Source organism: Rhipicephalus microplus, chromosome 7 (assembly GCF_043290135.1).
Source record: "Rhipicephalus microplus isolate Deutch F79 chromosome 7, USDA_Rmic, whole genome shotgun sequence".
Taxonomy (NCBI): Eukaryota; Metazoa; Arthropoda; class Arachnida; order Ixodida; family Ixodidae; genus Rhipicephalus; species Rhipicephalus microplus.
The window spans coordinates 20,283,225-20,297,277 of record NC_134706.1 but is presented as its reverse complement, the minus strand read 5'-3'; the positions used below and the strand labels follow the sequence as shown (position 1 = coordinate 20,297,277).

Below are 14,053 nucleotides of genomic sequence, written 5' to 3'. Positions count from 1 at the left end.
AGTCACACCGACACGCGATCTCTCTTGTCTCTCTCCTCCTCCGTTGGTTCCCCCTCTCCTCCGTGTAGGCTTGAGGAGGCCCACTGTGGGGATGACCGCCAACCTCAATCCCCGCGCTGTTGAGCGAGAGTCGGTGAGCCACGCCGCCCCGGGAGGAGGCAAGTGTGTTGTCTCTCTCTATGACGACGGGGCCGTGCCACCTTTCACAGTGGCTCTCCTGAGTCTGGGAGTTTTGCTGCTGTTGGACCCTCCCCCCTCCTCGGATTTAATGGACGGGGGAGGGGGTCCCCAACCCCTCCCATCTCGTGGGCTCTGGGGTTCGGCGAAAGGCGGCCCCCCCTCTTTTTTGTTTTCTATTGTGTTTTTCGTTCATGCTTTGCATTCGAAGCATTGAGTTGGTAGTTAACAGAGGGGGGTGCCTTACGCGACTCGCCACAGAATTTCGCCTGCCTTACCTGTACTGAGGATGCGACGCAGCTTTTTCCGGAAGGCATCGCCCAGAGACACAATTGCTTGTATCGAGGACATCTCCCAGCTAAAGGTGTACTTACTTGAAAATAATTTGAACTTAAGCTGTGTAAGTCTTAGCTTTGTAAACCCTGGCCAACGCAGTAATATTCTCATGCAGACTGCGCTGTAAACTAAACAAAATACTGGAGAGAGGGTATGCAGCTCTCTTACGGGCGCTGCCAAGACACTTGCTGAAAGCTGAGACATCCAAAGAAAATGATGTAGTTCATTGTAAATCGTTGTGTCAATCCTAGTCATGTAAACCTGGGCAGAGTTTCAGTAATATTCACATCCAGATTGTGCTTTAAGCGACAGAAAGGAATACTGAATCTGATCTAACCAATGTGCATAGAGGAGCTTTGCTTCAGGCATTCCGCGAGCAAAAAAGCAAAACAACCTCGTCAGTTGCATTAGTCGTACACCACACCGCCTGCAGTCCTACTGTATTATTGACAGGCTGTAACACTAAACGAATCGCTAAGTGAGCTCTGCCTTCCAAGAGCTCAATGAGATTTCGGTTACCACCAACAGGCCAAAGTTTGCCTGTGCCACAGCTTTTTTTTTTCACCAAAAGTCATTTTTAACTCCCCCTTTCGTTGAGCCCTGCATTGTCTAACTGGCCAACCATTTTACTTCTCTCACCAGCACATGCCGGCTATATACCCTTTCAACTGAACACTTATTTTACTCCCTTTTCATGAATGCCAACCTGCATCCTTACTCTTTATGCCCTAAACAGAGCGTTTTTACTTCGTTTGGTGATTTTTCACTCCATTTGGTGATGTGAACCACCTGTGGTTGTCATTCAAGTGAACTGAAGGGTGTTATTGAGGCATGGTGACTTATGTAGTGCCAAGTGTATAGGTTCACTGGCACACCTAGTAGCCCCTTGTGCAATGGGAATTGGCCTTATTAGTATGCACAGTGGCACAAATAGTACTTCTGTCAAAATTTGTTCAATGCATCCCTTCCCCCCTTAGGTTATAGTGGAGTCACTATGCTTGGAGGCAGTTCCCGATAAAAGGAATATATTAGCATGAATGTCCACATGTTTTATTAACTGAGAAATTAAAGGAAAAAATAATTGTGTTTATTTGCCTGATGGTCACAGGCTTGAAATTGTGTGGTGGGTCTTATATGATTGCTGTCGTACGTGCTAATGGATGAAGCCTTGTTATCAAAAACAGTGTTTGCATTCAAGCTTTTACCAACAGGAGGCTTTTGTTAGTTTGGCATGCCAATTGTTTCATAACGCCATTAGTATAACAATCTTTGGGCAGGTGTTTGCCATTACACTGCAGTGGCTGTCTGTATTCTGCGAGGTCCATGGTAGCTATACCCACCTTCGAGGAGCAGTTTGAGCTGTGTCTGTCCTGTTTACATATTTGACTCGAGCAGCGCTGAGAGTCTTACGCTAAAGTGATTTCCTGACAATTAACTTTGCCAAAAAAAAGTTGTTGTGAGTACTGAAAGTTGTCTTCAAAGTAACTCTTGCAGAAATCAGGACTGCTAAATTTTTGGCATGCATATATGAAGCACATGTAGTGTGAAGGAATCATATCGTTCTGTGGTAAGCATCTGACAGCACTTGAGTGCAGTGCTGGGGTTCTAAAATATATTAGCAGTCTGTGCCATCCACTGCAGTGCCAAGAGCGTTAGCGGAAAGTTCGTGAGTTTCAATTACAAGTCATATTTCCCAGCAAGATCCATTATTCTGTGCTTAGCCGTCACCTTTTTTCATACAAACTAAAAGGCTTGCATAAAAACGGTACTACATAATATGCTGCATTCACGTATGAAGCCAACTTGCTATAAGAGCATGACATTCTATCATTTACTTTTTGCCAAAACTTTATGCCAGAATTTCGGTGCAAAGGAGCACTTGCAAGCCAGGCACCTGTGGCGTAACAAAAGCCTCCCGTTTCCTGGTCTTTGCTTCTTTTCATTGTGTCCGTCACTGCCGAGATCTGTTGCAGTGCGCATGTTTTCTGTGTAAGCCTATGCAAGAAGAGCACCCTTTTTTCGGAATCATTAAACGTGCAGTGCCACCATTACCGAAGAAATGCATTCACAAACCAAGGGCCGAGCATTGGCAGCGTCATCATCTCTGAACATGTGCTTTTAATGATCACTTGTATCACCGAAAGGTACCCAAGGGCACGGGTCTCCTCCGCAATCGTGTTGCCAGGCAGACCAGTGTCTGCATGTTGTGTGTCGGGCGAGCTTGTGGGGTGCCCGCGGGGTTCGGGCGATGGCACAGCAGTGGCGACAATAAATGGCTTCGAGTTTCCTCCTCGTGTGATGAGTCTTTTTTGGAAGGAATTTGTGGTGACGATGAAGTGAAAGCTTATTTGACCACTGTTTGCGGTTGCTGATGGCTTCTTAGTTTTCATCACCACTTCCCCATGGTGATGTGGCGGGCCATTGACTGGGCTGCCAGCGGTGCGTCAGCTGGAACCTGCATGATAAGCAGGAGACCAAGTGAGTGTTTTACACGAGACACAATATACAGTAGACTCTCTTGTTGAATGGAACCTGATTAAAACAGAGAATTGGCGGCGTATCTACGTGCCTCGTTGCAAATGTTGTTGAAAGAAATGCTGCGTTAGATATAGGTGCCATCTGGCAATGCTGAGAAACGAAACCTTGTGGAGAATGCGCAGCCGCTGGTAGGTGGCAGCATGGCGTTGTCTTAGTGAAGTGTAAGAAGTGCCCACATTTTCATGCATAGCGTGTCATTGTCAACTCTGCATAAGGGTATTTATGCGTTTTCTATTTAGAGACTGTCTACCGTCCACTGTTTTTCTGTTTCGTGTCGGAATATAAAGAGTACCATATGAAGTCTCCAACCTTGTAGCAATTTCTACGTAAAGTGTGTCTGTAAAGTGTGGACGCAGCGCTCGCGTTTCTCCGTTTGCAGGCAGGAATGTAGGAAACTGAACACAGCTCCGTCGGGGGCCTCTGAACGCGTGAGAAAAAAAGAGCCAAAATTGCTCTCTGGTGCAATCTGCAGCTGCCTCAAGTGCGTAGGATACAATTTAAAGTTACAAATGTTTGTTTTTAAGCAAAATGACTCTGCCAGTGGGGATTTCTTGTCCTGCCAGTAGATTGAACTGTATTGCTGTTGGTTGACGCTAGTGGTCATTCTTTGTCAACTTTCAACATTAAAAAAAATAATTCCCTTTGTATGGGACAAACCATGCTCATATCCGCCAATGTGATGACCGATCTACCCATTTTGACCACAATCATTTAAAAACGTGTATCTTTTCACGTACTAAATCAAACTACTATTCTGGCCATTACTTCCATTAGCATGCGCAGGGGGGGGGGGGGAGTGGCCGCCTCCCCACCTCCTTAGCCGCTAACGATGGGGGTAATATGGCTCAAACTGCCTTTTTTAACTTGATGAGGAGGGGGGGGGCTGCGATAAGCTTTTGCCCCCTCCCCCGAAGGAAAACGGCGCGCACCTATGGTAATTACTGTCGACTAGCCGGGTCACATGGACCACTTCGCAAATGGATGATTCGAGGGTAGTTCCCACGCTGCAGGCATTTACAACCCGGCATTGCACAGCACTGCTATATAGTGGACTGTAGTCGGAAAATGGGGTCGAGAGTGAAGTTGCGGGCATACCATGTGCCCTGCCTTGAGGACCCAGTAGAGGGTGAGGTTCTTGAAAGACTTGTAGTAGCCGGCAGTCTCGCCTTCGACTACCATGGGCTCCTTGGCCGTCGCTTGGAATTCCTTCATGCCTGGCCACCTGAGCTGCTCCATCCACTGCAGCGTTCCTGCACGTATGCGACATGGATGTCAATCCGTGTTAAGAGAGAATGTAGGCTCCGCCCACAGAACCGCAGAGCGTCCGCCCTTCTAAAAAACAGTCGTGCTAGCTGATTTCCACTAGAACAGTAATAACACTCTTTCTCAGCTATTATTAATACTGCGCATAAAAGGGCCACTGCAGCGCGTTTGAAATGCGTCTGTGCTGCCTTGGCACCGCCCAAAGACGGCGCGTTCGAAACGTGTTAGTGCTGCATTGAAGTCGATGGCAAGTCAAGTCAAGCAGAGTTTCTGAATACGGGAGTTATAGAGGTAAGCGACGTTTCTCTTATTCCAAATTACTGTCATGATTTCTAAGTCGCCAAGGTTTGCGTGAAGAGACTAGATAAGCGAGAAACTGCAGGTGTCGACTCCATCTTGAAATTACTGCGTCAAATGGCGCGACGTCAAAGATTCCGACGGCGTCTGCTAGGTACTACAGATTTTCTAACAAGTCAAAATGCAGTGCATTGTCTTCTGAATGAACCATGCAACACTTTTGGAGCATGGTCTGAAAACGAGGCCGAACGGTAGTCGGGACTCCTGAGAACATGCGAGCCAAAGATAGCGCAGCACGCGGCTTGGAATTAACAATTCTTAGTCGGCTGGAAATCACGGCTGGCTGATTTGAGCGTCGCGGGCATGGCCTCCGAGATTACCCAGCGGAGAAGTGTGTTCATGGCCTAAACCAGCAAGTATTGCCTCACGCGCTCGGCTACCGCGAGAGAGCGCGTTTAGTGTGGCTCCTCGAGCGGTGGAGACCACAGCAAAAAGCAGAGCGCGCGTGATTTCAGCGTGCGCATATTTTTTTTTCTCGCGTGTGAGCATGCAAAAGCACCAACAAATTTTCTGACTGCACTGAGGGCAAGCATTCTCTTTCTGTTACTGTTTTTATTTTGATCCAATTGGCGAATAAAAGCATGACAACTGCTGAATTTTTTTATATAGATCATTGCAAGGAGGCATTATTTAGTCTGTGATTGAGGCATTCTAGAATTCCCTCTTACTGAAGACTGGGCTAGTTATTGTTGAATTATATTGCCCTCCTATTGTTAGAGATTGTCTTGCTATTTTATCGCGAACCGATATTTATCAGGTGGTCAACCGAATTCCACTTGCGCTCTAGATAATTAAGTGCACTGACCGTGCCACTTATTAATACGATAACTAATTTCGCCGGAATATTGTAAAAGGCTACGATTAGCCGACCTGCATTTACGCCCTACATCATTCACAGTGGAAGTGCTTGAGTTATCATCGTCTCCTTTTTTCGTCATCTGTATTTTGATTATGATTTGATAGCACAAAGGCAATGTCAGTATCGTGTTCATTCACAGTTATCTCTACTGCATCCAAATCAAAGGGTAGCACATGCGGCCGAATGGCGTCTTTCAGAAAACCACAAATTTATCGAGGTAAATAGAGAATAAAAAGGATCGGGCTGCCATATTTTTTAGCCAGTGCCCCCCCCCCCCCCCTATACAGCCCGCGAACTTCGAAGTATAGTTTTGAGCACATGCAGATCTCTTGCAGAGGCATCGCGATTTTGACTTCTCTAATATAGGCGGCACCAATCCACAGCAAAATAAAAAACCCCATTTAAAAATGAAACGCCCCAGCGTTAACTTTGCCGCTCGTATACCTTGACACTACATTTCCAAATGAACACAAAGTTATATAAAAGCACAAAACCAATTTTTTCTCGCCACATAGAAGCTTCGCCAACAGCACGGCAGCATTTTAGACTGAAAGAAAGAGTGCCACGGTGCGGAGAAGAGAGCGGGCCACACCCATTTCTGAAAAAACGCTCTCCGTGCGATTGGGAGGGCCGGAGAGAAACCCGCCGCGCGCCCGCGATCTCGGAGGCCATGGTGTGTTTTCGTCGCCCCCTTAAAGCGCCGCGAGATGGCGATACTTTCCCATGAGTCGAGTGGCGCTCATCTGCCTGGCTACAGCGTACTAGAATTCTAGTACACTGTAGCTCTGCGTGAGAATGGGACTGCCGCAGCAACGGTGCACCACCGGCTCATCTCGGATGCCACGACGCGGGCTGCATAGTCACTGTAGCTGCCGCGAGATGCCGCCACGTGCCCAGGCGCGCCTATTATTTCTCTGCCGTGCATTCGGAGAACGAAACAAATGTTCAAGGTTGTGACGCGCGCTGGAAAGAAGAGACGCATTTTGACTCTCTGTCATTCCTCCCCACCCCCACCCTGCGTCACTTGTATCTCTGCTCGTACCTGACGCATTATAAATATGTTTGTGGAATGTGATTCGTGAAGCGTCATGCGCTTATACTAAGACCCATCTATCAACTTTTTTTATAAAAGTGTTGCGCCCCCCTTACATCCGAAGCAGGAGTGACCCAAATGTGCTCATAAAAGCGGATCTGGTGTACGATTGTCTTCTTCGCTCTGTTTTGGCAAAGAAAGTTAGTACATACATATACTGTGGGCAATTTACAAGATCTAAAAGTACAGTATCTTTTCGCGACTACTAGACAACGAAGCACGTGACGTCATCGCCGAAGACCAAAACTTACCAAGAGCATCGACGATAAGGTCCAGCTGCCCGCTATAAACAGCCACCGTGACGTCAGTCTCATTCAGCAGTCTGTCCACTGTAAAATACAGGGATAAGATTCACTTTATTTCGGCGCAAGGCGAGAAAAAAAGAGAGAGAAAGCGTGTTGGTGCCTCTTTGCCTCAGTACTTCTCTACGGGAGCTTTTGCGAGTACTCCTGATAACAAAGAAAATTCTTAACAATGTGCCCGATGACGATGATCATTTGGGAGTAAAAAACTCCCTATATAGGGTGCGAACTTCTGCGTCCTATGCCAGTTATCGTTGGGAACTAAAAGCTCCCCAGAGGGTGCAAACTGGCCTAATCTTTATATATATCCAACTAGTGGAACTGCATTTTAAAGTCTTGCTCTCTGATGACTGCACCGCTTTGATTCACCAGCTGGGTTTTTGATGTGGTGTATGGAGGTGTCCGCGTGCAAATAGGGCGCCATCAACTTCTTATCTCTTGAAGGGTTCTGTAACATGTACCACTGAAGTAGCCGGGGAAGGGTAGGGGGTGTTAGACGTTCAGCCCCCCCCCTCCCGAAAATTCTCTTTAAGTGTTTACGAAAAGGAAAAGAAGAGAAAAGTGCCACCCGTAGCTGTCTATCCCTCAAAAGGTCAGCACAGGGATGGGGTAATGGGAGTCGAAGCATGCGCACGAGCGCAACGCGCAGCCGACCGGGAAAGTCGCCGAGAAAGACAAGGCACAGTGATGCGCACTATTCAACATGGGCAATAAGAAGAATCTCAACTGCCCTTGCGTTTATATACACGCACACATACAAAACACGCATGAACATAAAGTATTGAATCCTCCTCGAAAAACATTTCTGGTTACGCCCCTGACGTGTACCTAAATCTAAGTACGCGGGCCTCTAGCATTCTACCTCCATCAAAATGCGGCAGGCATGCATGCCATTAGACAGCCTCGGCGGGTACAGTGACTCACCTGCATCAACAGCCGGCAGCATAAAGTCGGCTTTCAATGCCTGGAAGACCGCACCTGACTGACCTGCGTGCCATAGAAGATTGTAAGAATCGTGTATGCATGCATAAGAGGTATACACTGGAGCCACTAAATACGTAATTATATTTAAAACGAAACGAAATCATGGAAGATAAGGCGAAGACCACAACGGGTGGACCAGGAGCCAGCACTTTCAGTATGTGCAACCTTTGTTCATGATTCTCTAGACAATAGGCGAGTGCAGGGTTGTGACCATTGGGGGCTGAGGCAAATGTCACCTCAGCGCCACCGCCCCCTTTCTTGATTCTGTTGGTCGAGTCCGAAAACAAGCATTGCAGTACACATCACTAAAACTTGAAGGGCTGTAGTTTATGCATGATGCATGGAATGAGTAGGCGCATTACACTTAAAAAAAAGAAAGACCGCACAACAATGCAGCGACACAGAGCAGGCGAAAGGACATATTCGTGATCCTACCCCCCCCCTTTTTTTTTCCCCTCTTGGAGTACTGTGTCATCTTATTGCATGAAGCTTCGCAATGTATGCAACAATGAGAATGGAACGAATGGCACGCTTCCCAAAATGGCTCGGCCACCATAATAGTCGAGGATCGGCGTCGTCTTCGTCAGCACAGGACCGACTAAGTAAATTAAGGAGGTAGGCTTGAACCTCTTTCTTATTATAAAAGACACTGATGTAAGAGACAAATGAGTATAAGAGGCACCAATGTGCCAACATTAAAACAAGGGTTAGTAAGAAAATGCATAGAAGGTACCCTGCTTATTTGTACAGGACACCTTATACAAAAGACAAGAATCGTTCCTCGGGGCAGGTCTCTTACAAAGGGGTTCAACTGTAATTAAAAAGGGCGCCCCCCAATTCCCCCTTGGTACGCACGCTTCTGCTCTCGAAGCACTGTTGATTCTGTTGGTCGAGTCCGAAAACAAACTTGTCTGCACATCTGGAGTTGTGGACGTAGGGCGTATACGCGGTAAACCTATTTATACCTTTTGGGCTCTGGGATTCGCGTCACCGATTTTTCCCATTAACAAAAAGAGGCCCTCACCAGCCCGCATAACTTTTGTTTGACTGTTCAGAAAGACCGCACAACAATGCAGCGACACAAAGCTCATGGGATTGCGCCGTCCTCACCTCCCCAGGTGACGTTCTTGGGGATGCTGCCGAGCTTCTCCTTGATTGGTCCATTCATAAGCTCGGTGAGGGTGCCGTTGAATATGTTGTAGAAGTGCGCCACATGGCGGACGAATGCGCGGCCTGTTAGAGAGGAGAAAATGGCATTATTAGATGGTACACTGAGAGCCCTGGGGGGGGAGGGGATAGCAAAATATAAAGAAAAAGGATGTCTAGGAAAGCGTTAATTGGCTCATCAGCAGGAACCAAAGCCCTGTCAACTCGCGCAACTTTTGCTTAAAGGCCAACTCTAGCGATTTTTCGAGGTCAGTGGATCTCAAAGAAAGTCGCTGGGTACGCTCATTTGCACGTTTGCGTCATTCGTGCCTGATTGCAGGCTTGAGAGTTTCGCAGATTTTTTTCAAATGAATTTTATAGCTTGCCTCGAAACGCTCACCTCGCTTTGCTAGAATTAATGGCAACATTGTGTGCGCGACGTTGAGTTTCGCCTGGGCGGAAGTGACGAACTGATGCGCCACTGCAGCGTCTGCCTGTCTACTATGGATTGTTCGGATTTTGCTGGCGCTTCCTTGGTTGAGCGTACGATTTCCTTCTTCGTGTTGGTGGGCGTGCGATAGGTGCCAAGTAATGTTACGTTGTGAGCCGCACACGATTCGCCATATATTCATCATAACAGCTTAAGCGTTTTAGCCGATCGCCGTGTAAGGCGTCGACAGAAAGTGCCATCTAGCTAGCATTATGTGCAATCAAACAGGTTCCTGCAGCGCCAGGCAAATCTTTACGTTACACGTAGAAGCGCACTAGGTTGGGTTGCTGTTTTGTTATTGTGGTTTTTTGGTAATTAAAAATTATTTTAGAATTTTTTGAGAATTTCAGTTATAGGGCGCGTAAGAAGAGTGTCCAAAAAAACATAAAAGCACCATTACCCTGACATGGTCAAAAAATCGCCGGTGTTGGCCTTTAAGTAGATGATTAGTTTAATACGCGAGCAGTCACAATTCCTTCGAGATTATATGGACTTGCAAAACAAGACAGCACGCCGCCGCCTGTTTATTGTCGATTCTGACGCACAGCGTAAAACCTAATCACGCTATGTACACTAAGCACTTTATACATAGAGTACTCAATGTATAGGATAGCATAGACACATGTATATATACGCACCGATTGTGTTGTCAGACGGCAGGGACAGTGTCCCCAGAGAGGCCGATTGTTCTTGCTGGGGCAGTAGGATGTTGTACCAATCGATGCCATTCGTCAGCTATAGTATCGGGATTGAAAAGAGAATCATAAAAAAAAGTCGGTAGATCTCACAGGTTTGGCTAGCAATAGCTACCGCGTATAGATAACGAAGCAGCACGCACATTTGAAGAATTTGGAACTACACTTCAAACCGATGACCCTTTCACTGCGAATCTCAGAGGTTTCCCACCTGTTCGACGATGTCCTCTGCCGAGGCCCACAAGGACGTCGCCTTGGCTCCGTCCTTTGCGACCAGTGCTTGACGTATCTCGCCCACTACCTTGTTAAGAGTCATCAGGTTGGTCTTGTCCAGGAAAGACTGCGAACATCGCACATGCAGCGTGTATTCACAGCACCGCCTCTGTACGCTGGCAACCACTCCCTAGAGTTTACAATTAATGCGTGTAAATTCTACACTCTTGCGAGTGCACATAAATTGATTGTATACTGTAGATAATGTCTATGCATGATTTTTCGGGTCCCCTCCCCTGCTTGGTGAGGAAACACATCCTGTGTAAATGTTTTCATGCATATAAATTGTGCATTGTAGGGAGTGCATATACATTGATTGTAAACTGAAGATTATGTTCACGAATAGACAGCGAACAAAGGGGACAACGAGGACAAGCACTAGTCCTCATTGAGTCCTTTTTGTCTCCTTTATCTGCTGTCTACTACCCGCTTGCAAACCTTGCTCTGTCACTCCAATTTTTCTAGACAGATGCGAGAACTCCTCGTGGAGGAGTTCTCATACTCACATTACATAAAAGTTTAGAAGAATGGTTCAGCAGTCGAGACCTTTCCAGTATAACAAAAGAAAAAAAGTTGAACGCGACATTGATATCTTATGCATACTTCAACCACTTAGCGCATGCTTCTTATTGTATTGTTCGTTACTCGAAAAGTTGAAATTGTAGATTACCACAACACAATCGATGATGTTGAAATGGTCTCATGCCAGTGAAGCTTTCGCACATGGCTGCATTCTGTGTGATGTCGAGCATATGTTTTAAACCATGAGCAATTATGCACAATAAATCTTTTCGCCTGTTGTAATGGGCAGCCAGCTTTTGAGCCACGAATTTATTTTGATAATCGCCTGTCCTGACGCCTGATGGCAATGTATACGCTTGTACCACGTCATATTACTGCCATATTACACGTAATGTGAAGTCATTTCCAAGCAGAGGATCTTTTTTTCAACTTCATACACAAGCAAGCGCATGACTGTCCAGCAGAACACCCACTCGTCACGCGAATGGCCCCGGTTCCATTCTCACTCAAACTCGGAAAATTATTTGCATCGTTTTCGATGTTGCGGTCACTCACAAGATGATTTTACGCCCACAATCAACGACACCGCCGCCGGGATTTCTGAGAAACGAGTCTTTTAACGCTCTCACGTTAAAACACGCGACGTTTACACTAAGTTGTTCAATGCTTGACACAAAGAAACTGGATCATATTTAGTTCGTCGTGCTGCAGAACGGGAACCAACTCTACGGAGCAACGCCTCCTAGAAAAACTATGCCTGGAACATCGCTCTCTTTTCAATTGGGAGCTTCTTGTCGGCACGTAATCTCGGAGGCCATGCCTCCTGTCCCGTGTTGCAAGCATCCGTCGCGTGAGACCGCTCGCCTCCGTACCGCTCAGTCACGTGACATTAGGGTACCGTTCTGTCACATGACATCACGGCTGCTCGGAGGCAACTGTGAGAGCATTGCTGTGTTCGCAGGGGGTGGCCGTCGAAGACGCTCGCCTTCGTACCGAAGGAGGAGGGTAAAATCAGAGGGTAGGGCAGCGCGTTCACGGCTCACGTTCCAGGCATAATTTCTTTAGGAGGCGTTGTCCGGAGGCTGTTGAATCCAGCGTGTTTGACTGGTAGGTGTTCTGTGGTTTGACCGTAGAAGCGGCAGCCAAGAGATGGCGACGGGTGAATCCGGAACACGCTTGTAATCGCTGTCCCCGACCCGCGGGTAAGGTGTCTGGCAGTTATGACGGCAGCTCAGCGCCGCCTGCTTCTAGGCGCAGCGGTGGCTTGGCTATATTTAGCACATATAGCGCACACCTGCGGCGGTCGCTACGACAGTGATGCCGATGGAGTTTGTGTTAAAGGGACACTAAAGTCAACTATTAAGTCAACGTTGATTGTTGAAATAGTGATCCAGAAACCTCGTAGTATTACTTTTGTGCCAAGGAAGGGCCTATTTTGAAATGAAGTAACGTTTTAGTGGTCCGAGTCGGGTTAGCGCACTTTGAATTACCCGCCTCATGAAGCGGACCGACCGGTCCGTCTCACGTCGCTGTTGCCGTGGGCAACATTACCCGGCTTTACTGGGCTAGTAGCAGCAGACCGAAAGCAGGGGGAGACACAGCAGCAAAAACGGCCATTGATCAATTTCCCTCCATTTTCCCGAGATTGCAGACGCTTTTGTTTCAACTGCGCTCCGCTAGATGGCATTATTTGTCCCGTGTAACGACGCGCAAATGGAATTTTTGAACAGCTCGCGCAATTCTCTATAGTAACGTCCGGAGGTTCTTTTTCTCCATTAATAAAACAGAAAAAAACAAGCAGCATTTTACTGCGTCTCTTGATGCACGGAAAGTTCCTTATTTAGAGCAGACAGATCGATTACTAGTGATTAACTGTAGGCGGTCCGTCTGATGTCATCGGGATCATATTGAAAATGTCCTACTGCAACGCTTGTGTTCTTGTACATTTACCGTAATTTCTCGATAAGTAGGGCAGTGTTGTTGATAATATAGTCATTTTAGGTGTTGTCATACATTGAGCTTCCTTTCTGACATAAATTGTTATTTGACTTTAGTGCCCTTTAACAAACGTCTTGCTTTCAGCTTTGGCAGCTTTGCTGTAGAAAAGACAGTATAAGAATGAGATAGCGAATCACTCACCATAGTGTAGAGGTATTGTCCCCACGTTGACGTCGAGTCCAACGGCGACAGCCAGCCGTCCCCGAGTGCGACGCCAGACAGCTTGCACAACACCTTGCCACTAGCGTGGGCCTGTTTACAAAGAAGTACCGTTATTATTGTTCATATCGCGCCACACACGCGTCTTTCTTAATTTCTATGCTTTACGTTGGCGGCCTATATTGCACGTCTTAGTGCTTTACGCAAACCGTGCCAGCATGTGTGAGAGAGCATTGCCGATTACTTCAGGATAATCTGATAGGCTTGTGCATGGCATAATTCATTATGGAACAAACGTGGCCGCCGAGGATAACGCTCGAATGTTTGCTGCCGGGTGTATAAATGCTGACGCGCCTCTCCGCAGACTCAGATTATCGATGGCCGACGCCGTGCACGTTCCTATGTCATTACCAGTGCGTATTGCTGTAATCTGACTTTCTGTTTCCCGGCCACAAGTTCGGCCAAATCAACAGTTTCATCTTGGGCATAGAGACTATAGCTCCTGCCTTCCCCTACATCGCGACCACGTGACAATATTGTCCTCGGCGGCTTGTATACCTTACGCAACTAACGGAGAGCACTGTGGGAAGTACTATAGATCATCTGCGACCATATTCATCGGCGAGACAGACCAATCTCGTTTTAGTGGCACAATTATAGTTATGATTATAGTTATGGCGCTGGCAATGTGTCTTCGAAGTAAAAATTCTGTCGTCATCCTTGTGCACTAGTGCACTTGGTATTAGCAGGTCCCGTGACTTCGACTGATTGCGAGACGTGTTCTTACTGCAAGACAGACTGTGCATCTGTATTTTACGGGGTCCTTCGCTTATGGAGAGCACCTGGTTCCTCTCAAGTTCC

At 47.0% G+C, this 14,053-nt stretch overlaps 1 protein-coding gene across 1 annotated transcript in view; it reads right to left on the bottom strand.

The window, feature by feature from the left end:
- Nucleotides 1–2,611: 2,611 nt before the first annotated feature.
- The window catches only part of LOC119179691 (retinoid-inducible serine carboxypeptidase), a 33,071-nt gene continuing 21,629 nt past the window's right edge, over nucleotides 2,612–14,053 (bottom strand). The window contains exons 6-13 of the mRNA XM_037430807.2: nucleotides 13,175–13,285; nucleotides 10,452–10,580; nucleotides 10,184–10,280; nucleotides 9,020–9,142; nucleotides 7,850–7,912; nucleotides 6,875–6,952; nucleotides 4,147–4,301; nucleotides 2,612–2,968 (exon numbers count right to left, since the gene is read on the bottom strand). Coding sequence (XP_037286704.2) covers nucleotides 2,903–2,968; nucleotides 4,147–4,301; nucleotides 6,875–6,952; nucleotides 7,850–7,912; nucleotides 9,020–9,142; nucleotides 10,184–10,280; nucleotides 10,452–10,580; nucleotides 13,175–13,285 — 822 coding nt within the window. The 3' untranslated portion in view covers nucleotides 2,612–2,902. The remainder of the gene's footprint in view (nucleotides 2,969–4,146; nucleotides 4,302–6,874; nucleotides 6,953–7,849; nucleotides 7,913–9,019; nucleotides 9,143–10,183; nucleotides 10,281–10,451; nucleotides 10,581–13,174; nucleotides 13,286–14,053) is intronic.